At 46.8% G+C, this 25,513-nt stretch overlaps 1 protein-coding gene across 11 annotated transcripts in view; it reads right to left on the bottom strand.

Moving 5' to 3' along the window:
• Window positions 1-25,513, bottom strand: part of bahcc1a (BAH domain and coiled-coil containing 1a) — a 62,338-nt gene that overhangs the window by 12,925 nt on the left and 23,900 nt on the right. For 4 of the 11 annotated variants that reach the window (XM_029437225.1, XM_029437224.1, XM_029437229.1 and 1 more), the window contains exons 3-16: window positions 19,601-19,783; window positions 13,020-13,145; window positions 10,435-12,807; window positions 9,960-10,074; window positions 9,650-9,849; window positions 9,042-9,203; window positions 7,548-7,819; window positions 6,829-7,174; window positions 5,069-6,001; window positions 4,856-4,924; window positions 3,419-3,588; window positions 3,171-3,307; window positions 2,871-2,987; window positions 45-159 (exon numbers count right to left, since the gene is read on the bottom strand). In XM_029437225.1, the coding sequence (XP_029293085.1) occupies window positions 45-159; window positions 2,871-2,987; window positions 3,171-3,307; window positions 3,419-3,588; window positions 4,856-4,924; window positions 5,069-6,001; window positions 6,829-7,174; window positions 7,548-7,819; window positions 9,042-9,203; window positions 9,650-9,849; window positions 9,960-10,074; window positions 10,435-12,807; window positions 13,020-13,145; window positions 19,601-19,783 (5,318 nt within the window). Of the gene's footprint in view, window positions 1-44; window positions 160-2,870; window positions 2,988-3,170; window positions 3,308-3,418; window positions 3,589-4,855; window positions 4,925-5,068; window positions 6,002-6,828; window positions 7,175-7,547; window positions 7,820-9,041; window positions 9,204-9,649; window positions 9,850-9,959; window positions 10,075-10,434; window positions 12,808-13,019; window positions 13,146-19,600; window positions 19,784-25,121; window positions 25,222-25,513 lie in introns of those variants that run through there. The other 7 variants (XM_029437231.1, XM_029437232.1, XM_029437233.1 and 4 more) reach the window with 6 other exon arrangements.

Genomic DNA, 25,513 nt, shown 5'->3' with positions numbered 1-25,513 from the left:
AGTTGCATAGAGGACAAAAGGGAGGAGGACAAGGGGACCCTGACCTGTGTGCTGCTGAGTCGCTCAAAGCCTCGACTGGACAGCCTCTTCTTCCTTCTCTGGCTGTCTCCGCCCCCTCCAAGGTCCTCAGGCGACAGGGAAAGCCCCGCCCCCATCGACCTGCCAGTCAAAAGAAGGGAGAAGCATTCATTAGAAAAGAATGGTAGTGGTTGTAAAGAAAAAGAGGGGGTAGGACATCACAGGGGGGAAAACAGAGTTGAGTCACCTCTCTGTGGGATCTAATAAGTCTCCTTTCTCTGTCTGATGAACAGAATGACAAAAAAGGACATGGAGAGCCCAGTGTCTGAACCATACACTTGAAAAATAAATGGGATCTAACAAGGAACCTGGGATTGTTTGAGGGCACTGTGGCATAAGAAGCCTTAACGCTTTATCTAGGGAGTGTCTGTGATGCACTGCATAGCTTTGAAAGATACGCTGAATGGTTGGAAGGCATTGCATTTGTATGCGGCTCTATTGTTCTCGCCGAATATCATAGCGCTCCAGTTGCATTTTCATATCACTGTGGCACACTTTTCCCCCTACACTGAGCAGCATCACAGGCCAACCACTCCAAATGCCCTTGAATTTCCCTCTGGAAGCCTGCCCATAGACCACACACCGACGTAAGCCAGGCCATGCTCAAACAAAAGATTAACTTCCCCTCTCCTAGCGTGCGTGCAGCCGAGGAAATCAGTCACATTTACAAAGTAAGCAGGGTTTAAATGTGAAGAAGATAAATAAAGCACATTCAATATTTCCTGTTAGTTCTTTGTTTGCATTTTGTACCACAAAATTCTGTAACTACACATTGTTTGGAATCAAATGTGTGTGTGCTTATTTGTTAATGCCAACACTATACATAGTCCTCGATTGTGTGTAAATCTCATAATCAAGGGTGTCAGCGTGCATTTGTAACAGAATGGAGGCGATTGTCGGCTAGTGGTACTGTCTGCCCACTGACAGGCGGGAGAGTGACAGAGGTGGCAGTGAAGTGTGAGTTGTCTCTGTGAGGCAGATCCCGCCATGAATTGCCTTCCGCTGCTGACAAACACAATATGACAGAGTCCCTCCCCTCAGTGGGGGGCTGAGTGTACAGTGACTAATTAAACAGAATTGATTAGCGGGGTTTGCTGGATAGCATTAGTTCTCTCAAGCCTTCCCTCCAATCAAAGCAGCACCACAAAGTACCCCAGCGCTCTACAACACAGGAATAACAGGCCCGCACAAAAACAAACCTCTGCATAAATGCTCATAAGCATACAGTTGCATCCATACCTAATTTGCACAGAAGCATAGACTGCACGGGCAGGGAAGCTTGGAGTTATCGCTCAACAAAGCACACACACTCCCTGTGGTTCATGTGAAATAAGGAAAGGGAGGTGATGCTAAAAGACTAGACTGTTACCCACTGACCCACTGCCCTCCATCATAGCACCCAAGCGTCAGCATCTTGTAGTGGCATGAGTGGCATGTGCAGTACATGCTTTTACATAACCCTGCCGTGTAACACAACATGGGGCTAATCAGTCCCCTGTCTGCCTGTTCCTTGTTCAGAGGTGTCATGTCCTTCTCTGCTTCATTGTACACTCACATCCACAGAAACAATAGGGTATACACCCTGGCTGCGTTGCAGAACGGTACCTCTGCTGCGGCTTACTGTACTGTGGACTGCAGAACACACTACCACATCCATGTCCAGGCCCCCACCCTCCCTCCACTGTGCTGTGCTGCAGGGCCCCGGCCCGTTACCCTTTCATTTGGGTGTCATTGTCACCCAGAATCAGTGTCCCCACTCTGATCAGTGCTGGCCTGGCGAGGGGGCAGGGGTTCATGGGCAGAAGGAGAGTGGAGGTGACACCGCAGAGGGGCAGCTGGGAACACGGTGGACCGTTGCCCAGAAACCACAGCAAGAAAAGGAGGGAGAAGGAGGAGAGAGAGAGGGAATACTGCGAGGTGACATTTAGTGCTCTAAGCCTTTCCAAGCCCTGATGACAAGACTAATTGAAGCCTGACAAGAAACCTTTATCCCCAAGAACCTTTTGGTTTATCAGTTCTCCCACCTCAACCAAACAGCACTGGCACCCCTTTTTGGCAAAAGCTAAAGTTTGCATTTTTCAAATAAAAATCAACCAATTGTGAGATAAAAATAGGGTCCTTGTTTCTTGAATAGCATCCAATCCGTATCCTCTTTTATCTTTCTCCCTCTTTATTTTTATTCCGCTGCTCTGCTCACTGTATTTCACTAATTGTTTTTTTCCTCATACACACACACACACACACACACACACACACACAGACATTGTATGAGAGCTCTAAATGTCAGCTTATCTCTGAGTGCCTGGACTGTCTGACCATCATGTTATCCTTTGGACCCCTGGTGACCCAGTGGGGCTGTTATGGCAGTGGTATGTCACATTCCTGCTGCTGGGACAGATTACAGGAGAATTCACAGTACTCTAATTACATCCTCTGCCTGTCATCTCCCCCAGCAGCCAACCCCCCAACCCAGCCCAGCTAAGCTCAACACGCACGACAGTAATGCCACTGAGGTTTAAGATTAGCTGAGTTGAAACCTAATGTGACCTGTGAGCAATCTAGGAATGTGTAGTCCATATATCAAGCATACATAAAATGATATACTAGCAGACAAAAACACAAATGACACAATTAATGCTAGTGTTGATTAGATTAGAAAGGGTTCAAGTGGACTTCCTTGAATGGTTCAGCGTGTGTGTTCTCCCATTTCCTGTTTATGCCAATAAGAAGCAGCCAGTGATACGTAGGGGCTTATCAGGCCAGCCAGCGTAGATGGGCTGAGTGATACTCACTTGACTTTTCTTTGGCCCTCAGATGAGGATACCGGACCTAAATTGAGGGTGGGTTTCCGCTTCCTCGGCCGTCCTGGTCCTCGTCGCGCTGGGCTGCGGGGTGTTTCCTCCTTCCTGCTTGCACACGCAGATATAAACAGTCAAGCAGAGAGAGAGGTAGTCTGAGATTCTACACATATCTAAACTTAAAAAGGATGTCGCAGCAAAGAATACAGAAAGGAATCTTCTGAAAAACTTGAAATCTTTGAATGCAAAGTGTGGAGATGAACTTGAGGGAAAGTTGGATAGGGTCACACTCACTGATGATCGTGCTTTCTCTGAAGTTTGGCCAGCTCCTTTTGCTTCTCTTTGTAGCGACGCTGTAGCTCAGCTAACTTCACACGCATTGTAAGCTCAGGACCCTCCATTGTTTCCATGCTACCTTTGGCCGGGCACACCTGAGGTACACATCATTTGTGGTTATTTTTAATATTAATAACATTCTTTAAATAAAACATTAAAACCCTGTAGGAACATTTTGTTTTGAGGCATTAACGCGGTCCTCTTACTGGTTCATTGCGAGGTGTCCAGCTGCATTTCCTGCGTAAATTGAGGATCCTGCGAGCTGGGAAGTGTTGCCCTGAACCCTTACTGCTGTCGTCCTCAGAGCCCATCTCCAGTGCACGGGCTGTGGCCAGGGTAGCAAGGCTCTGGAGGTCAAACATCAGCAGTTCCTCATCTGTTACAGGAACAAACACATTGTTTGGTTCATATTGGGCCCATGCATGCTTCATTTTAAGAGGAAACAATTAAGCAACTAAGCTAAGGTAAGCTTGAGATTTGTCAAAAGACATTCATGTCAAAGTGAATTCTGTGCATGTTAGTGCACATTCCGCAACAAAACTTGTGGCTTGTTATTTCAGCAGTGATCTCGTGATATAGAAGATCAATGGTGAGGAAGAAAGAAGTTGAGGGAAATTGGGCACATGTATGAGGAAGCAGCAGCGTATCGTTTCAGAGGTCATATCAATGTGGACTCACCAGATGCTGCTATGTCAGTGGCCATCTGGGCCAAGCTCTTCCTATATACTGTAGCTCTATCTGCCTATGGCACTGACTGGACTGTCTGCCATCAATGGACTGAGCTAAACACTGAATATCAGGAGTTGCAGTCTAGTCACAGAGAAGAAACAAGATATTTTGTTTACAAAGTAACACTATCTTGCGTCTTTACATATATAAATATAGAAAATGCTGATTATTTGTACTTGTTTTAGTACTTGTTTTGGTAAAGACTATTGTTGTGACTTGACATGTGCCACTTCGTTGAGCTGTCAAAAGTATCGCATCACAAAGACAACATCACTGACTCTGGAATCAGTTGATGATACCCTTTTTATAGAACCGTCTTTCGGGAGCAGTTAAATGCATTAGGATGCTGTGGTAAACACAAAACATCCTTTTGGATGAATAAAAAAAAAAAACACATGGCGCTTTGAAAAACAAGGAAGCTTTTAAAGGCACTTTAAAACAATGGGGTCTAATTAGCCAGGCAATGCTCCAGGGTGCTGAAAACATCGACTGCTTTTGTGATTACACACTAACTTTCAGTAACGTGTTGTGTGTGGGAGAAGGAGGGAAGCCAATTGGTGTGTCTCTTTTTTTCCCTTTTTGTTAATGTGTGTATTTGCAATTGAGTGTTTTTATGTGTGTTTGAGTGTGTGTGTGCGCGCTTGTGCACTTGTGTGGATCAAACGGCGGCGGGATGGAGAGACAGAGAGACAGCTCCCTGAGGAAAGCTGGAAGGGAAAGAGAGGGAGTGAGAAAGGGAGGTGTGCACCCCTCACTAGTAGTTCAGCCCTGTCCTCCTGCTTCTTCTCCCTCTCCTGAGGCCTCTGCATCGTTAGAACAGCCTTTTAGAAAATAAAAGTGCCTTTAACACACCAAAGAAGAGAAACGGCAAGCAGGCATGCAGACAGCTTCTCTGGGGAGATGTTACAATCCACCAGAGGCTCCCGAGACCAGCAGGAAGAGAGGAGTATCTGGGAGGGAACGCAGAGCGACGGAGGCTAGGCCTGAGGGGGGAGTGGGAGTTTGTCTCAGTGGATGCAAAGGAGAAGGAGGGTAAACTACGAGAAAGATGTGCATTCTGATGATATGAGTGTGTTTCTGTGTGCATGGTGATCAGTGTGAGTAAGGGAAGACCCACTATCCCTTACCCTTGCTTTTCCCACAGGTGCGCTTTTGCTGTTGCAGTTCCAGATCTGCCAGCTCACTGAGAAGCTCCATACCCTGGTGGGGGTTAGGCTTTGATGGTGCAACTGATGGGGTGCTATAAGGGAACAAGGGAAATGGAGGTACATCTGTACAGAAGGCAGCAGCAATCAGCAGCTCCAGACTCCAGTAGCAGGGCACAAGAGGTTTGTGGGGCACAGCAACCGTTGCTTGGTGTGGGCTGAGGGCAGAAGCTGAGACAGGGGAAAGACACACAAAATCCCCTGAGACGTCATCAGGGGCCATCTTGTTCTTCTGCTCCTGCTCGCTGTCCTTTTCTCCCTCAAGGGCCGAGGACTGATGCTCAGGAGCTGCAGGGGAAGCAGGGTCAAGCTCGATGATGGTTGGCAGCTCTGGCTCCAGCTCTTCAGGCATGTTGACCTGGCACTCGTCACCCACTGCCTCTTCATCCTCTTCCTCTTCCAAGGTGATGACAGCTTCTGGCCGTTCAAGCACCTCTGTTGAAAGGGGCACTGGACACAAAGCAGCCTCACACACTGGGCTCTTAGCAGGGAGGCAAACCAGCACCTCTTCCTCATCGGGCCCCTGCTCCTCCACCTCCCTCTCTCCAGGCACATAGTTGGCTGCTGTCACTGCGGCTACTTCCACCTTCTCCCGCTGTTCCAGAACTCTCTCAACCACCCCTTCCTCCTCTGCTTGCTCCACTTCCTCGGATTGGAGTGGCTCTGGGAGGGGCCTGACCACCACTTGGCAGTCGAGCTCCTCCCCCAGACTGGAGAGAGACTGGGGAGCATGCTCAGCAGGCTCCACTTGGACTGCTTCCAGGTCGGCTGGCTCAGCCAGTCGAACATCCTGGGGGGAGGGCCCGCTCCTGTAGCCCATGGCAATTGCAGGGTAGGTGTATCCAGAAGGCAAGTCTATAGAGAGAAAGGAACATAGATAATAATATCATCAAGTGTCAATATTGGCTAAACAATTAATATAGAACCTCCCACAAAAATAACTCATGACATTATTTCATAAGTGATATTTTGGCTGAAATACAAGCAAAAGCACAATGTTATGTAAATCTAAAGTCCTTCCACATCAGGGACACTCTAAAATTAATTCCCTTGCTACCTTTGAGGTCACAAGTGATGAATACCAGGAAAAGGAAATTAACTATGCCTTGTTCTCCGAGCAGTACGAAGGAGAGAGGACCACATGCAACCTTGTGCGAGTGTGTTATTTGAAGTGAGCCAGGCTTGGTTTATCAGAGCACCTGACACAATTCCTCTGGCGTGCGATGGCCGTTAGCCAGGCATTAATGATGATGAAGAGAGTGCAGGGCCTGTGGGGGTTGAGGAGAGGCGAGGGCTGCTATTGAGGTGTTTCTCAGTCATTACCGAGGTAACGGTTGTGGAAAGCTCCAGCTCAGCCGGCAGCCATTTTCTGCAGCTTTGAGCTGTTCAGTCAATCAGGGGCTTGCCAACAGAGCCACCCACACATATTACCACAACACCAGCAGACAAAAAGGATCATTTACAACAGTGGCTATTCCAATTACCACTGGAGTTAATGTACAAGATGATACTATATCCTAGAATTACTGTCCTTTTTCTCTTGCTGTGCCAGCTATCTAAAACTAGCGGCATCTTAAACTGAATACTGAAGCCATTACACGCAGTGCATCAAAGGCAGCTGAACATTTTGAGGCACATTTGTATATTTTTGTTTGCATATAGATACATTTGCTTATGCTTACCAGGCTCCAGAGACTGTGGGTAATCCTGTGGGGGCTGTCCCTCTCCTCGCTTGTCCTGGGATTCGGCCCCCTTGGGCATCTGAGGTGGGGCAGGGCTGATGGCAGGAGAGTGAGGGGCTGCTGCGGCAGGGCTGGGAGCAGGGCAGGGTGTAGAAGGAGTGCTTTTGGGATGTGGCCTTAGTGAAGGGGACTGGCAACAAGGGGACAGGTGAGTGGCGCAGGCCCCAGGGGGAGGGGTGTTCCTCTGAGGTGGGTTGTAAGAGTAGGGCTTGGCAGGTTTAGATGTTCTGGGTTCCGACATTAGTTCCTCTAGTTCAACAGAGGGCTCATCTGGCCTCTTCTGCATCTATGGCATTAAAATAATAATTATTTTCATTTCCACATTTGCTGAAGGGCCCTACAAATCTGGAAGATCTCAAGCATGTACATTTCTATATTAGCACTGTAATAACCAATTCCTTGCAATCTAGTTATTGATATAAAAAGCTACTTGCTTTACAGATCTATATTCAGTAATTTACTCCATCTCCCAGAAGAAGTCGGCATATCCTAAGCAATTTTAGGGGAGTTAAAAATAGACTAAATAGTCATGTGCGAAAAGCTGACTCATGACTCATTCACTCACTCTGCTTGGGACTTATTTGATATGTGTGTGTGTGTAGATAGATAGATAGAAACTACAATCTTAATGTGTCTTGCATACTTTGACTTATAATTACCTGGGAAATGTGAGTGGCATGATGTTGCATGTCCATGCCGTGCGCAGCTCTGTGCTGCTGCTGGGTTTGAGACTGTGGTTGTGGTTGCTGCGACTGGTGGCTCTGGTGCTGATGTTGATGCTGATGCTGGAGCTGTTGGTGCTGTTGAAGAGCGTACAGCTCCTGTTGCCGTAGAAACTGGGATCGGGAGTACACAGCAGGATGCTGCATGTGGGAGGGCGGGCCCCGGGCGCCATACACAGGGGGCCACAGCCCTGGCTGCTCCATCACATCTAATGAGAAAAAGGAGGAGGAATGTAATGGAGGGGGCTACCTTAGAACAAAAGGACACACACACATATATACACACTTAAGCAACCTTTTCCTTTTGGATTCATACAAATCAACACAACATTGTGCTATCCATATCCTTATCCTGTCATTATCTAACTCCCACACACACATTTCAAAACAGTGAAATCATTATGGATCATTTAAAAATCATTGTATTCACATTTTATAGCAACGACATAGACAAATGTCTTCGGAAAAAAGATTTTTAAATTCACAGAACAACATCTCCCCAGGCAGCAGCAATCCCACACTCTCTCCTACTCTGAACAGAAAGCTGTCTTTTAAGAACTGCCTTGAGAATTTGCCGGAATGCTGGAGAAAAAAAAAGTCATGACCATCATGAAATGCGAACAGATGATGATGGCTGTAGTTTGATTAGAGGTCAAAATAATGGGCTGGAATTGTTCGTCTCGCTGGAGCATTCAGTGTGGACTTTCCACCAAAAGGTCCGACATGCCCAGCCAAATCGCAGAAAAGGGTCTGCGAAAGGGCCCAGCAGGAAGCTTAGTTCCCATGTCTGTGGATGGACAATATTTCTCATTGTGGCTTTAAGGACGAGTACAACTTGTGGTGGGCGCTGTGCTCTGTAAGAGGTCCCACTTGGGAAGTAGTGGGGTAACATTGTAGAAACCTCATAAACCAAATGACTCTCCCCTCCACCCCCTTTCTCCTAGACACACCAAAAATCTAGCACAGAAGGAAACATAGCGTCGAAGATTGTGAGCTAATTAAATGTCACAGCCTGCTCGCTGAATATGTATCTACAATGAGTTTTGGGAAGTGATCTTTTCCTCACTTTCACACTTCTTCTTTTTGTGGTGCGGTACTCAGGGTATGCATGTGTGTGGGGGTGCACATACAGTGTAGCTTTGGATGAGTACTCTAACCCGTTGAGAGCCCTATTCCTGCTGGGTCGAGCAGGTGGTGTGCAGGAAATGTTTGAATTGTGGTGTGTGTGTGTGTGTGAGTGTCTGTGAATGAGCCCATTAAAAAGAGTTCATCAGCAGTCTTCACAGGAAGTGAGCCTGTGAAGACTGCTGATAAACTACCAAGTAGTTATTTTAATGTTCATGTTCATGTGTGAGGCTGTACATGCATTCACGTTCAAAGTTCTTTAAAATACACTTTGCTTTACAGAGGAGAAAGTAAGGTTATGCATACCCAGGTGATGCGTCGCAGGATGGGCAGAAGGCTCAGTGGGCAGGACCACCAGCTGGGCAGAGGGGTCCTGAGGCAGAGGCAGGACTGGCTGCAGAGGGCCTGACATGGCTGCAGAGAAGCCTGGGGGTAGATTCTGGTGCAAGGCTGTATGACCTATACCTGCTTTATAGAAAGGATGTTAGCTTAGATTTATATACCCATCACATACTATGTAAACCACTGTTACAATTATATTACAATGACCAACCACAATCACCAAATTATGAAATCAATTCTAAACCCGACTGGGAACCAATGAAAGCATGCTTGAATTGAAATGTGTTCTCTTTAGCATAGTGTAAAATCCTAGCTGCTGAATTATGCACACATTTGAAATGAAACAGAGTTCTCTAGGCACTAAAGGAAAGTCAATATTTTCTGCTGAGCAAGATTATATGAAAGTCCTTATTGACCTGTAGTTCGATGAAGCATATAAACACCTTTGTTTTTACCTATTCTATAAATGGTAAACACAGGACTGTACTGCCTTCTTTACATGATCTGTAACACTGTAAAAAGTCACACCGTTGGTACAGTCTTAATTTCCAAAATTATTAATAATAATTTACCATAAGAGTGTCCTGTCATCCAAAGGGATGGGCTTCCAGTTCTTGGCATCCAATGATGGTGAGCAGAATGTGCAGCAGGATCTCCTAATTGGCCAGACTGGAGGGAAGTCCCGCCTGGGACCATGAGATGAGAAGTGAGGTCTCCGTGACAGCTGTTGGATGGGTGTACTCTTGCAAACTCCACCCTTTCCTTATTATCCCTGGAATCAGGATGAGACAAAAATAAGAGAATGCAAATGAAGACCGCTGAAGGTTTCTAAAAATAACATATTTGAAATGGGTATTGAGCAATGGCTTTAAAGTCGTTTACCTGATATAAGCATCTCTCTCTCTGTCCAAGCAAGTCAAACCTATCTGTTCCCCACTCATCCTCTTCCTCTCCTCTTCGGTGGTGGAATCTGAGGGATACATGGAGCGGGGCGGTCCTGCGAGACAAACATTAGATCAACCATTTGCTCTCACCTGGTGAGGATATGTTCCTCAAGTCTCAATTTCTCAAAACACTAATAATACTCACAAAGGGACATTTACCATTTTAATTATACTCTGAATAACATACCATACAAGACACTTTATGTAATCACCAAAAATGAAGGTTTGTCTCATCACTGTCTCAACAATGCTCAGTGCCACCTATATTTTTCAAAGCTGTTTAACCCTTCAACCTTGTTTTTTCTGTTTTCTGTTTTGTTTTTTTACATGTCATCAACAGGTCACGGATAAGTACAAAACGGGTCTCTGTTTCCTACACCTCTGTTTATGAGGCAGCGACCTTGACTGCTTACCTTTCACTGAGGGATGTACCCTGCCCTGTCGGCTGTTTGGATGACTGTCTGCTGAACGACAAGATGGCTCCCTTTGTCTGGCCACAGCAACTGCAATTCCCACTGGCGGTTGCCGCACCTCACTTTCCCCATGACCTCCGTCCCCCATATCCCGGCCCCGCCCACTGTAATCAGGGCGCTCGCTGTCATTGCCTGGGCCCTTTCTCGAAGGTAGAGTCTGTTTGTTGCCCTGCATGGCACAGCTCCCCCCAGCAGGACCTGATTTGAGGCTTCCCAGTCCCCCAAAGGGGCTCTTCTGGGAGAGCAGCAGTGGCTGTTGCTGGTTGCTATACTTAAGTAAGCTTTTCATAGCACTGCTCTCCCCCTGAGTTGAGCCCTGGGGCTCAGGTTGCTGCTGTGGCTGCTGCTGTTGCTGACTGAGGGGAGGTGCGGTGGGAGGCTGGGGAGGTGGCATTCCCGGCTGCTGTTGTTGCTGCTGCTGCTGGGAGTGTTGCCCACCAGTGCTCCCTAACTCCATGTAAGACTTCCTCTGCTCCTCCTCGGGTTGTGAAATGTGGTGGGGAGGCCTCATGGCCCAGGGTGGCACTGGGGGCTGCTGCTGCTGGTGCTGCCCACTGCTGTTGCTGTAGCCATAAGGAGACATGTCCATCTTTCTTTTCAGGTCCTGACTAGTCCCCTGGTTCAACTCAACAGAAGGAGAAGGAGCATCTGGGCCAGGTCGGCCATGCTGCTGGTGGCGTATCCTGGCTACCTTCTGGCCATCTCTCTGTAAGGAGCAGCTACCTCCAGGACCTGGGCCATGGGCAGTTCCAGCCCCACTGTGTTGACCCATGCTTTTACTTCCAAGTGGGGAGGAGTTAGGTTGGGGTCCTGGATGGGAACAGTCTCTGTAAGGAGAGGTGTTGACAGAATGAGGGACAGAGTGTCCAGCCTTTGGCCCCTGGGGCAGCGAGGGTCTGAACACATCCATGTCCACAACACTGTTGATACACTCGGCGCTGCGTGATCGTACAACCTGGTGCTGCTGTTGGGGATGTGGAGGCTGTTGTAGTTGGGGAGGTGGAGGCTGTTGCAGTTGGGGAGGTGGAGGCTGTTGTAGTTGGGGAGGTGGAGGAAGCTGTGAGGGCTGAAGGTGTTGGTGGTGAGACTGCATCCAATCTGGCGCCTTCTCTGTCTTTCTGTACGGGTGCTGCTGTTGCTGCTGTTGTTGCTGTTGCTGCTGCTGCTGCTGTTGTTGCTGTTGTTTTCTGTGCCAACTACTATGGTGCGTACTGCCTCCATTCTTTTCTATTACCTTATCCTTGGTATTGCCACCTCCACCTCCCACACCATGGCAGTCTGGGTTACCAAGTTGGAATGGCCCACTAGATTTGTCCGCCAGGCCTGCCACAGATGGCACAAATGTAGGCCCTGTAACTTTAGGTTCTCGCCCCACATTGGCTGGCCCCCTGTCATGTGAGGCAGGGTTGGCTAGAGGAGCCGGAGGGGGCGGGCAGAAGAAGTCCGGATGGTGGTGTGTGTGGTGGGAATGATGTGGGTGATGTGGGTGGCTGGGGTGAAGCTGAAGGCAGTGGAAGCCCCCTGGGTGAGGATGTGTGTGGGGGTGAGCATGAGGATGTGGATGGGGGTGTGCCCCTCCAGAACCCATGTGTAAGGGTGGGGGTACAGAGTAGGAAAGAGAGTGGTGGAGTGGGGCCTGACCCCTTTCCAGACAGTCTGAAGGTTGTTCACTGATCCTCATCTCCCCACTTACCCCCTCCTTGGTGCAGCGACTATTGCCGCTGGACACCATATGTCTGCCCTGGCTGCTCCCACCACCCCCCATAGCCCCAATGGCTGTGCCCTCTCCCCCACAGCTGGACATGGAGGCCTTAGCCCCTGCTCCAGTTCCTGCTTCTCCGTTTTGCATCTTGCCATTGTGCAAGCAGGCACTGAGGGGCTTGCCCATACTCTGAGGGTGTTCCTTGCTGTACTCCATCGTGAGGGATGCTTTGTGTCTCTCCAGGGCCCGACTGTTGACCTCCTCCAGGGGTAGTGGGTGCTGTGGATAGTGTGGGTGCTGCTGATGGGAGAGGGAATGGTGGTGGTGTGTGGGCTGGGGTGGCTGGTGGCTGTGGTGCTGCTGCTGTTGCTGCTGTCTCTCCTTTGCCTCCTGTTTGCTACTGGACCTCTCCTTGTCCTTTACAGGTACCACTCCTCGCTCCACAGACCCCTCTTTGAGGCCCTTATGTAGAACCGTCCCTACCCCTGGATCTCTGTCTCTGCTGCAGGACCCCTGAGAGTGTCCTGAACCTGCCCTGGACATCGGTGGCAGACTGTGATTGGCTGAGATGAGAGGTGGCTGGGACGGGAGACCTCGAAGATAAAAATTCTCTAAGAGGAAGGAAAGCCGGCGAGTAAAGACAAATGCATTAGTCAAGAAAGGAAAAGGCAAGGACATAATTAGATTATTCAGCTCTTGTGATAGTGTCCCTAGGCATCCTTATATCAATATCCCACATCAAATTACACCATACTATGTTGTATAAATTGGATTTAAATGTCTTATTTCTGTCTGATTACATTTTAATCATCTCTTGCCTCACCTTTTTGCGTGTCATAGAAACGGTGCTGCCCATAGAGAACTCCACTGTTGGCATGGTGATCCAAGTGGCTCATGGGAAGGAACGTGTGGGCCAGACTCCCTGAGAATCGAGGATACCCTGGAGCTGCTGAGATGGATAGCAAAGAGAGAGAGGGGGGGGGAATTGATAAGACAGGACAATAACCTCCAAGATGCAGTTATCCAGACTAACCCAGCATAATCCTTCAGGTCCAATGCAGCTGGTGGTGTTCATACGCAAATAAGTACTGGCTCTGCCTGTCATGTTTGCCTTTCCTGCCTGAGTTTAGAATGCAAACAATACAAGACAAGATTGGGGATTGCTGTAATGTATTAAATTTGTCTTTGAAATATATGGCTCTTTCTTTATCTCTCTCACAGAGCTGGCAGTGGCACTTCTATCCATCTGAATGGCGTGATAAGGACGGATTTGAAGCTTGTGTCTACAATGAAGAGAGAGCTGACCTTTACTGACCTACATCAGGGGTAAAAGGTCATTTGGATGTTGAGCCTGTAAGCCAGTACACCTGGGCCTATTGCAACGAGTCCATCTGGAGGACATTTACACCACAACCAAACACGTAATTAAAACATCTAAACAAATCAACGTGAATTTAATTAGCCCATTTCTACTACCGTATAATTAATTATTTCCCATGATCGCAAGAAATAGATTAAATAAAATCAAAGTACTGTAACTTTTTTTTGCTGACATCAGTGCTGTGAATACTCTCTACTGAGCACATTATGTAATAGTGATAACTCCAAATCCACTTGTGCCCTCCCCATCTACTCCATGCTTTGCACAGCCTACATAAATATTAATAAGGAAAGAAAAAAACTAACCTATTTGCACGATCACCATGAGAGAAGGAGAAAAATACAGACACAAAAGATGAGACTAGAGACATGGAGTGTTATTTTGTCTAAGTGCTTCTTTTCAGACAGCACATCTTCTGTCCACCAGCACCACATTCAACTATCTCAGTGAACTCTGAGTCATCTAGAGAAGTTCAGGTGTTTCACGTCTCCTTTTCTCCTAATTCTGCACCTGCCTCACCCTCCAGCCTCACTTTCAAACACAACTCACAGACGGAGTAAAGGAAGGAGGAGGGGGATAAAGAGAGGAATACATGGCTCTACAAGCTAAATGAAAGACAGACGTATTTGTGTTGGCAAGCGTACGACCTGATCCCGGATACACAGATGCAGTTCATTTGGCCGTGTGTGTGTGTGTGTGTGTGTGTGTGTGTGTGTGTGTGTGTGTGTGTGTGTGTGTGTGTGTGTGTGTGTAGCGCCGTGGTTTTAACAGGAGCTCCGAGTGTTGAATGTCTCACTTTCTGCCGGTGGAACAATGGGACCGGTGCTGTGAGCCGGCTCTTGCTAGGGAGGAGTGTTGTGGTGGGCTTAATGACCTCATCTCAGAGCGGCCTCCGCATGCTCCCATCTTAATTAATGAAATGCACAGAGATGGTAAACAGTCCTGCAATAACACAGGAGGTACTGCTTTCTGCGGAGGGCAATGGGGTAATAATTACATACCCTCACTTTTTCTTTCTTTCTTTCACTTATTTTTCTATCTCTCCCCCTTTGTCTGTCTCTTTCTTTACTGTCATGATTAATAAGCACACACATGTATGCCAATTCATCTACAGTGGGAGGAGGGGGGATCCTTTGTTTAAGCAAGACGTTTTTCTCTGATTTTGGGAGAGAGAAAAGCAGAGAGCTGTTTGGCAGTCTTTATCCAAGCTGGGAGAGGGGCTTTTTTTTCTGCGGCAGCATGTTGTTTGTGAGCGTGACGATTGACGGCGTAATCCCTTTTCACAGCGTGGTCTGGCTGTGCCCGATAATGCCAGCCTGCTCAGTTTCAGCATGCCCTCCATTGGGGCGGCAAGAGGGGGACTGCTGGGCACGGCAGAGCCCATTCAGCCATTAATCTGGCCAGGACAAGGGAAGCTGCTGCTGCCGCTGCTGCTGCTGCGGCAGGCGACGTGAGCAGGGTCTTAGTGCAGTCTGCTGACTGCACAGCAGCCTCGCTCTCTTTCCCTCTACACACTCACACACCCTAACAAGTCAGCATCAGCAAGTGAATGACAGAGGGGAGTTCACAGCGCTTGCCCTCCTTTCCACGGGCGGAGCAGGGGCGAGCGGCAGAACAATCAGAGCTGCATCCCAGGGAGGGATTTCCAGAAGTTCTGAAGGAATTTCTCACAGCACGGTGGGTTGAGAGAAGCAGGCCGACAGGAAGGACAAAGAAGGGGGCTGAATATAGAACAGCACCTAGAGGCAGTAAAGAATTAAGCCTGCTGAATTAGAAGCAGACGACAGTGTTTCGTTTCTCTCTCCATTCCTACCCACTCCTCAAATACCTATTCTGAAAACACTAGGCCATACAATTGCTAATGAGGGTTTCTTCACTTTTGCTAAAAAGGCTAAATAACATAAATACCAAATTGTATATTGTTTCCGGGGGAAATGGCTGTAACATTGCAGAGATAGAAGGACAGAGAGAGAGCATGGCAGAGGAAGACCAAGAGGAGAGGAAGAGCAGGCTGAGCTGCCTGTCAGGTCTGCTAATTGAGAAAAAGTGACAGAACCATCAAGACACAGAAAGGGAGGAGGAGGGGTTTGGCGGAGGAGGGGCAGTGCTGTGGTGGATCTCTTCAGGTTTGACTAATTGAAAGGAAGGGATGCAGGCTGGCACAAGAGAGAGAGAGAGAGAGAGAGAGAGAGAGAGAGAGAGAGAGAGAGAGAGAGAGAGAGAGAGAGAGAGAGAGAGAAGAGAGAGAGAGAATGAAAGCAGCAGGAGTATGGAAAAGGAGTGGTGGGGGTTCAGCTTAAATCCCACAAAAGGAAAAGCTAGCAACTGCTCGCAGAAGGAAAGATGGACAACTGAAGATAGGCTTGGAAAGGCGTATCAAACAGAAGTGGATTAGACAGGTGTGTGCAGGCAATTGTGTGTGTGTGCATGTATGTGTGTCTATATGTGTTGACAGAGATATGAGACTGCAATTGTTTTTGGCATAACGTAATAAGTCATTTGGACCGCAGCCAGCTGGCCTCAGGCCTGTGAGGAGCCTGAAGGTTTGTTTTGTTTTTTTAGTCCATTTTTTCTTTAATTTTTCCCCTCAGTTGATTCAGGGGGGGGTTATTCATTGTTTATATAACGGTTCCAAACATGAAACTAAATCTTTCAAAAGATTAGAGGGCCTAATCCATTCTACCAGGTGTTATGAAAAACATTTTACATTACATTTATTAAAACGCTCACAACGCTGTTGTTTCCCCCCCCCCCCTCCCGTCTTCTTCCACCCACAATCATACTGTATACTGCCACCGCTCGCTCTATCTCTGTGTCAATGAGTCCACTTCTCTACTCAGCAAATGAACAACAGACAATCCCATGTGTGGTACACACAATGGCTGTTACTGTATTTGGCAATCGATCTGAAGAGAGAATCTGAAACAAAAAAAACTATTTCAATCCGTGCTACTCTGACATCATGAAAGCCACTAATGGTTTAGTTCTTGTCACATTATATAAATACTCCAGCATTTGTAAGACAGTATACTGTACACTTTTCTTTTCCCAACACAATAAATCTTTAAACAAAAGTCAACACAGGACCTCTCTGTCCCACATTCACTGACTTCTTCTGCCAAAACTATCCAGATCCAGAGGACCAACGCTGTTATGTGGGGGTGTTATTTATAGGTTTGCTTAACGTGTCACTCGGCTAATGGTTTGTCGCTCATGCTCCCCATAGAAATGTGGTCTGTGTGCATGACTTAGCTGGCCCCTGCTCAGACCATGTCCACACCAATGTCACACTAATGCGGATTAAGTTGAAAACACATATTTTTCTCTGATGCCTTCCAACCCCAGAAACTGGCTTTCAAAGCCCTTTCAGAATTTGACAAATTTGAACATGATGTTTTGTTGAAGTGTGGACCTTTGAAAAACTAATGTATGATTGTCAGCTTGTTTTTCACAGTAATGGTTTATTATTATTATCTGTCTCCATACATTATTATCATTATTATTGTTATTATCTCCACCAAGGAGCTTATGTTTTGAGGCTTGTTTTTCTGTTAGTCAGCAGAATATTTTACAAACTTGTCAACACATTTCTAATTTAGTGGAAAGTTAGGCCAAGAATCCTGTGATTAGTTTTTTGTGTAAATCCAGATTCAATTTCACATCTAGGAAAAACAATTCATTTTTGAAAATGTTTTGCTATTTTCTCATGCACTTCTGCACTTACTGGACAAAACATATAAGCCGCATGTATCTATTCATTGTCTTTCACTATGTGAATTTATTTGCAGATCTAGATCCAAATGAACAGTTCTACACTTTTTCCACAATATTAATAAAAAAACATTCAGACAGGATTGTTCCCTGTGGTGCTTTATAATTATTTTTACATTTTATTTGACTTCTGTGTATCTCCACTATAATTCCATTTCAAAAGCCTGTGACGATTATTATACAGAAAAGAAACATTTGTTTTAAGAGACTTCACTAATAATAAATAAAATAAAATGTGTGATTCAGCTCCATACTAGTCCACGAGGAAAGTAAGCTATTTATTCACACAAAGTGACTGGTTAGCGAGTGACTAATGAGATCATTGTTATCTATTGCTCGATACATGGTAGATTTTAGCGCTTTAATCTGTGGCAAACGTGTCTGAAGAATAGTAGAGACAAAGACATTCTGCACCATGACAGGTGAGACACGAGACAGGAGGATCATACAGTAATCTTTGAATACAAATTTGAGCTGCTAGGCTTGGATTTGCATGCAAACAGCCACTTTAAAAACACACCTCACACAAAAAAAAGGACAAAATCCAGAGAATATCTTTAAGGTTTCCAGTGACACACACACACACACACACACACACACACACACACACACACACACACACACACACACACACACGCACGAGTCAGTGCCTGCTCTGCTGCTGGTGGGGTTCTGCTGACACCCGGAGAGAGGAGGCGAGAGTCTGGGTAATTGTGCCGCTCATTTTGATGACTTGCTTTTTATGCAAAACAGGAAAAAGACAATATGCAATTATCTTGAGGAGGGAACAGCTGAATGTGGTTGATGAACAGTCTGGATTCAATCATGCTCTTAGTGCGTTATATGCAATTAAACTGCAATAGAGATAATGGCCTCCATTGCCAACTGAGTAATAATCCCAGTCATAATCACCTCCATTACTTTTATTAGGCTTGGCATTATCATCATCACTCTTATTAATATTATTCTACTTTTCCACAAGAAGAAAATCTTTGACAATGAAACCCTGAAACTATAAAGGTAAAAGGAACACTAATGCTTACAAAATGAGATTTGAGGGAAATTGTCTCTGACTGAGCTGAAAGCTAGAGTTCATATCTCATTCAAATGTATTCATCCTGTCGCCATGTTTATTTGAAGAAGTCTAGAGTTTCACCTATTCTCACCAGTGTAGCAGCTGTCTACTGACTCAACCCCTAGTGGCCAGGACATGAGAGGGAGGTGGGGAGGAAGTGGCTGGGAGGCATGCTTTGGCTTAACACACACACACACAAAAAAACCCACAGCATCTCAGCTGCAATGTGCCCAATCAGCCCCACATCACGTAACTGGAGCGCCGCTGATCAGTGACCACAAATAACAAATACTCCCCACTGGCGTTCCCCCATGGACTAACAGCTGGGCTATTCTTAGAAAATAAATAAATACAAGAGAGCTGAAATAGCAAGAGTCCGACAACTTCAGAGACTGCGGTTCACATGATGGAATTGGGCCGCCATCACATCTTGTAATTAGCAAATGATTATGAACGTTAATGTTAATCTGAAAGTGACAGAAGTGAAGTCACAGGAAAGCAGACCTTGTATTAACATATCAGTGGGTGGCACTGGATAGGTCTCACATTTATCTGTCATCATTAGCGTTTCAATTTCCAAAATACCGCGGCAGATTAATCTCTCTACTTTATCCTTTGCTGACTTCATGGCTGTATCTAAGCAGAAATGTGAGGTGTTGAACTGCGTGTGTGTGTGTGTGTGTGTGTGTGTGTGGGGACACAGTTTTGTAATGCTAAGCATCGGGTGGGAACTACCCTATTAAGCTGTGATGGAGACACCAGCTGAAAGCGCTGCAATCGCTGCAACTTTTTACTGGCCTGCGTACAGCGCGTGCTGCTTCAGAGAGTCTTGAGTGACATTCTTGCTGACGTAAATTGAAAACCGCAAGATTCCTTGGCTGAACTTTTGACCCTGTGTCCCAATCCAGAAACCATGGCACTGCACTCCATCCCAAACATGCTGGGCCCAGGCCTATTTTGGTGCACAAATAAAAGGGTGGGAGCCTCGCTCTAGCTAGATGATTACAAGCTGTGCTTTGGTGGAAACCTAACACTCCCTAAAAATACACAATATCAGAGTAACAATACACCCTGCAACGCTCTGTCCCCAATACTGCCAAGACATGAATATCACCTCATGCAGACGATGTGGTCAGATGAGGGGCATGTGTTTGTGTGCATGTGTGATTTGAGGTACCTTCATGCGAATGGGGAAACCAGATTTGCGAGGCGCCGGAGTGGGGTCCGCCCCGGAAGGAGGGTGAGGAGGGCGAGGAGGGCGGCCGGGAAGGGTGAGACGGGTGGGAAGGGGGGGAACCCAGACTACTGGCCAGAAAGGTCCCCATGAAGGAGGCGGAGGAATTGCCCATCAATCCACTGCCTGCATACCCACAAGGACAAATGTAAGGAGAGAAAACATGGTTAGAATCAGAGAAGTGAATGTACACTGTGACCATTGATGTGACCGAAAAAAAAATATGAAATGTAGACGTAAAAGGATGGAGCCCACTGGCCATCTAGGTGGAATCACAAAGCCAGGCAGATTTGGTCACTGCCTTGGAGAGAGGGTGAATGAGTGAGTGTGTGTGTGTGTGTGTGTGTGTGTGTGTGTGTGTGTGTGTGTGTGTGTGTGTGTGTGTGTGTGTGTGTGTGTGTGTGTGTAAGAGAGAAAGAGTGTGAGACTGTCCTCCCCCTCACTGACAGCCCAGGCCTCTCCCCTCGTCTTCTCTCCTCTCACACCGCCTCTCCCCATGGGCAGACAGAGGTCTCATCTCACAGCTGAGTACACACTTTCTCAGGCTCTCTCCCTCTCGCTCTCACACACTTTTGCTCCTGCTCCCCAGTGTCCCTTTCTCAATTTCTCTCCCTCCCTCCATTATCTTATGCTCTCCATCTCTCACTTTCATGCCCCAATCTCTCTTATTGCTCTGCTCCATTTCACCTCCTCTCTGTCTCCCCTTCTTCTTGTCTCTCTTCATGACAATCCTGTACTTTCTTCTTTGTTTCGATTTTGGCATTTTACTGCTTTTTCTTGCGCTCTCTGCTTTACCACAGTGGCCCTTTTCCTCTCTTCCCTTTCCCTCCCCTGTCCCATCACGATGAGCAGAAATACACTATGCACATTCCTCTTCCCGGCCCTCATTTTCTCTTCTATCCCTCCCTCTGTCCTGCTTTGTTTCTGACACATAGCATTTCTTTGCTTTGTTCTTTACCATAATGATGGCACCAGCAGAGCAATCTGTCCCTGGCTGGCTGAACTGTGTGTTTAACAAGACTATGATGAGTAATTGACCATTCGTAGCAACGCCTGTGTGACTGGGGTCTGATTGTCTATTATGCATTGCTGGGCAATCTGGAGAAAACACACTGATTAACCACTGCTTAAATTACATTCCCATTACGCGCCCGCCAGTGCACTTGAGAGAGGGGCCTAGGTGCCCGACTCTTTGCACATTCATTTCCCCCAAGTCACACTGCCGTGAAGTCTCATGCATATGTATGGTGTCTGGATGAGAGCACACATGCACAAACTCACACTGATGTATCATACATTGTGCACGCGGGGCTAGCTATGAAAACATTGGGGAGAGCAACATGGTGAAAATTCATTATCAGCCCCTTATGACGAGATGATCTAACAAGGAACACTGTGTGATTTGATTTTCTTTAAGCATGAATCAGTTCAAACATGAATCGATCCTTTTTCTGGGAGTGTGAGAACAATTGCATGGAAGTCTTAATCAGCCAAGCGGTTAGTGAGCGCATCCTCTGAGCAGACAGCAGGAATAAACCCATCAGTCTAAAGCTTGCTGCTGCACCGATAGCTTACGGCTCATGGGCCAGAGCACAGGAGCATGCAGATACACACACACACACACACACACACACACACACACACACACACACACAGACAGAGAAATAGGCATGGGCTTGTCTTATTGCACACACAGACACACTTCTGTCACACTGTGCACCACAGACCCAGACAGATGGAAATCCCCCACAATCCCTAACCCTTACTCTCGAAAACTACCTTAAAACCTTGTGTGTGTGTGTGTGTGTGTGTGTGTGTGTGTGTGTGCTGTTGATCACAAACTCACGAAAAAACAGTCTAAACAATCTCCTTAGTGTTTAACACTGCAACACAAAATCCTCCAAACTTTCAGTATTGGTAATTATTAATGCTGTTTTTTTTGTTAGATGGATGGATATTTATTAGTCCTTTTGGAAATTCATCATGTGCCAAACAGCCATCGCCAGATAATTAAACAGGCTACTATAATACCCTCGACCACAACAACAGCAGCACCAACAACAGAACACCTCAACATTATTAACCCTAACCCTAACCCTAACCCACTACACATCATTAAACTGCTAAATGTATCATACATTCATCATTTGTGTTATGGATTGTCTTGTACAACAGGAACACCTGCTAAAACATTTTTTTAACTATGAGTTGACCTTTTGAGCCAAAGTCAGCAAAATCAATTTGCTGATGCAATGTTAGGGACACAATACAGAACACATGCAAACGAACAATAGGAGACCGGTACCATTATCAATATTTGCAGGATAAAACGGAAACAATGAGAAATAGCTTTAGGAGGCAGTCACCTAAGAATGGGTGCCATAGCAACATCGTACATGTCGGTGGGAGGTAGCCTGATGACAGTATCCATGCTTTCCTCCTTTTTAGACCCCCACCCCCTTCTCCGCTGCCACCTCCTATCACCCCTGACCCTGCGGAGCGCTCCTGGCAGAGCTCTGCGGAGTGCAGGGTGGGGTTCGGGTGCAGTGGATTATTGCCAGCGTGCTCGCTAGGCACACATCCAGCCCTCATCATCCAGACACCCAGGGCTCCTGTATGGCGCCGCCCTCAACATTGCACACTTCTCTGCCCTCTCTTTCTGCCCGTCGCCCCCAGGACCCTCAGCTTTCCCCAGTGCCCATGGCTCACATAAATCAGCTAATCCTCCTGCATTATTAACAGCCTCGCCCCAGAGAGAGAGAAAGGGTGAGATCGACAATGAGAGTGACAAGAGAGAGGCCATGATGCCCCTCTACACACCAAGAGAGGAGAGATCCTCTGCCAGAAAGACAAGGAGTGGAGATGGACAATACATAAAAAGGGAATGTCTTGATGTCAGGCAAGGGAATCTTTGAAGTTGGTATGTTAGGGGAGATGGGGATTGAAGGAAACCTTAGGAGGGTCTCGGATCAACTCATTCACAAACAGATCAGACCACTCATTGATCCAGTTTGGCTACACCGTCTGCACTGGGAGAAGGGCATTAGTCCAATCTGAACTGTAGTAGTACAGAATAGTAATGCAGTAGCCTTCACCTCTGTCACATTGACACTTGCTGACTCCACATGCAGTCACTCAGTAAATGACCCCTCCCTCTGTGTTTTGTCTGTTATTTGCCTCCTGCTGAGAAATAAACTGTGCATGATGCGCAAAAATGTCTTCCCTTTGCAGTTTGTTTAAGCATTCTCATACCACTGTGGAATCTAAGGACATGAGCAACACTCACACTGTTTTAATATGATACCCTCACTAAACCCATTGAAAGCCTAATGAATCAGAGGTGTCGGTGAGAAAGAACACAGGTTATTAAAGTGGGCTGGTCTGCCTTGGTGTCGGGGCAGTTTCAGTTTGGGTGCCAACCAAAGCAGTGCAGAACAAGTGGAGCAAAGGTCTGAGGCATGACAGCACCGGTGGTGGACTCACCATAACTGTTTGTTTAGCAGCTTATTAAATGGTGACATGGATGCCACCGCTACGCCAGCTCCTTGTAAAAGTTATGTTTGCTCTGCCTGCATTTTTTTTTTTTAAACCCTGTTTATTTATTTCTCCGGTTCTTAAGTGGTGCCAGCAGTGCACTTGTATGGGCTCTTAAGGAAATCGGGTCATGTGCATCCTAATCGGCGCCGATCCCTGACAGCGATGAAGATTAATCCTATTAGAGAATTAAAGGAGAGGGGAACATTGGGATGGGGGAACCCCACCTCCCTCTCTGACATCAAAACATCCCAGCCTGACACCCTCACTAGCGCAGTTGTGTTCAAATGTACAAACACACAAATATCCAAGAACCTCTGGAGGTGGAGGTGTTAAGTGCTACTCCACCCACATTTCTGCTTGGTAGTGTAGGGTGAAGGAGTCCAGTTTGTGCACAACAACCAAAAACACACATGCGTGCACACACGGTAATGTGGGCCCAGGCAGAGGCCCCCGTGCTCGGCGCGGAGCGAGCAGCAGGCGGGGAGGCGGAGCAGGGAGAATGAAGGCCCAGTTGTCATGGGAACGAAAGAGAAACAGCGCTTGAGGCAAGGAGGCTGAATGCTAGCCATTACAACAGCAGTGGGCAGATGCAGTTGGTCACTGTGCTACTCAGCAACAACAGCTCTTCCAACCTACCTTGAAACCCCACCCGAGCTCCTGTGCAGCGCTCACACACACACACACACACACACACACACACACACACACACACACACACACACACACACACACACACACACACACACACACACACAAACACTTCTCCAGAATTTAATCTGGCTTCAATTGTTAGGCTGCGGGGAGGGAGGTGTCATAATATTTGCCCCTACTCATAAATGTAGTTTGTGGGTGATTGGTTGTGTGGTTTCTTAACAAGGAATTATACAATAATAGGATAGAATGGGATTCAAGCAGTGATGGGAAAAAAAAAGCTGAGAAGACAACAAGCACCCACCCACAACACGTTCTTTTGAATGCTGGGAATCAGATCAAAATTTCCTCTTGGAGAAATACAAACTTATTCACACACAGTGGACATGCAAGATCTATGACTATGCCTATTGTCTGAGATAAGATCAAGTACAATTATTTCACTGTGCATCATATTTCTCTGTCTGCTCTTGAAAAATGAGCCAGGTTAGTCTGCAGCTCTCCGTCTTATCTGCAGATGGCAGCCTGAAGGGACGGATGGACGTGTCGTCTAGACAAGGACACCAGACAGACAACGAGAGATGAGAGTGATGGGGTGACAAGAGAAGAAGAGAGTCAGAGAGAAAATTGCAGATGTGACGGCATCAACCTGTTCTCCACAGCTCAGTGATCAGCCAGTACAAGAGAGGGGAGGCTAGAAGAAGAAGAAGAAAAGCAGACACACGCACACACACGCACACACACACACACACACACACACACACACACACACACACACACACACACACACACACACACACACACACACACACACACACACACACACACACACACACACACACACACACACACACACACACATGGCAGCCAGGCTCTGTAGCTATTCACAACACACCCTGAATGACCACAGCTCATATACTCTCCCTCTGTCGTGTCCTAAGTCAAAACACACACCCCCTTCTTTCTTGTCCTAAACAAATTAAATCAATATCGGCAAGAGTTAGGTGGTCAAAGAGAAAAACAAGAAACCTTTTCTTTTCCAAGAGTTCCTTAAAGAAGAATAGCTGTTGCTGAAACTGCTTTAGCTCTGACACAGAAAGACAAGTCACCAGAACATGTATTGGTAACATATTAGAATGGGATTTCTGATTTCCGACGAGTTTGTTATGTGGCCTGGTTTGGCTCTTTAACACTTGAGCAATCCTAAAATAGGAACCCGAAAGCAGGGAGCGGAGACAGAAGTGATGAAGAAATAGACATTTCAAAGTTAACTTACCAAGTGAAAACATATTGAGCAGGATGTGCCTTTCTCATCAGACTTTCCTACCGATGTAGTTCAATGTTCTGTCCAGGAATTCAGACGCCCAAGAAGAAGCCAGTCAGTCTTTCCACACACATATTCACAACTACGTTTTCTGACCCTCTCTGGCAACACGGGAAACCGGATTGGATTGGGCGACTGTACACACCGGCAGCCCCAGACAGACTGCACACGCTACCCTGGAGGGCCGCTGACTAACCCAGCGCCTACTTCCTCACAATAAAACACTGAAGGAATTTCAAATGGCTACTAAAGAGGGGGGATTTCCTTCAAACAGTCAAAGTCATCTTGAAAACATTAGCGCAACTGGTAGCCAAATTCCTCCTCACTTCAGAAACAACTGTAGT

This window comes from Cottoperca gobio, chromosome 8 (genome assembly GCF_900634415.1).
Source record: "Cottoperca gobio chromosome 8, fCotGob3.1, whole genome shotgun sequence".
NCBI classification, from domain to species: domain Eukaryota; kingdom Metazoa; phylum Chordata; class Actinopteri; order Perciformes; family Bovichtidae; genus Cottoperca; species Cottoperca gobio.
This window is presented reverse-complemented; position numbering and strand designations above follow the sequence as displayed.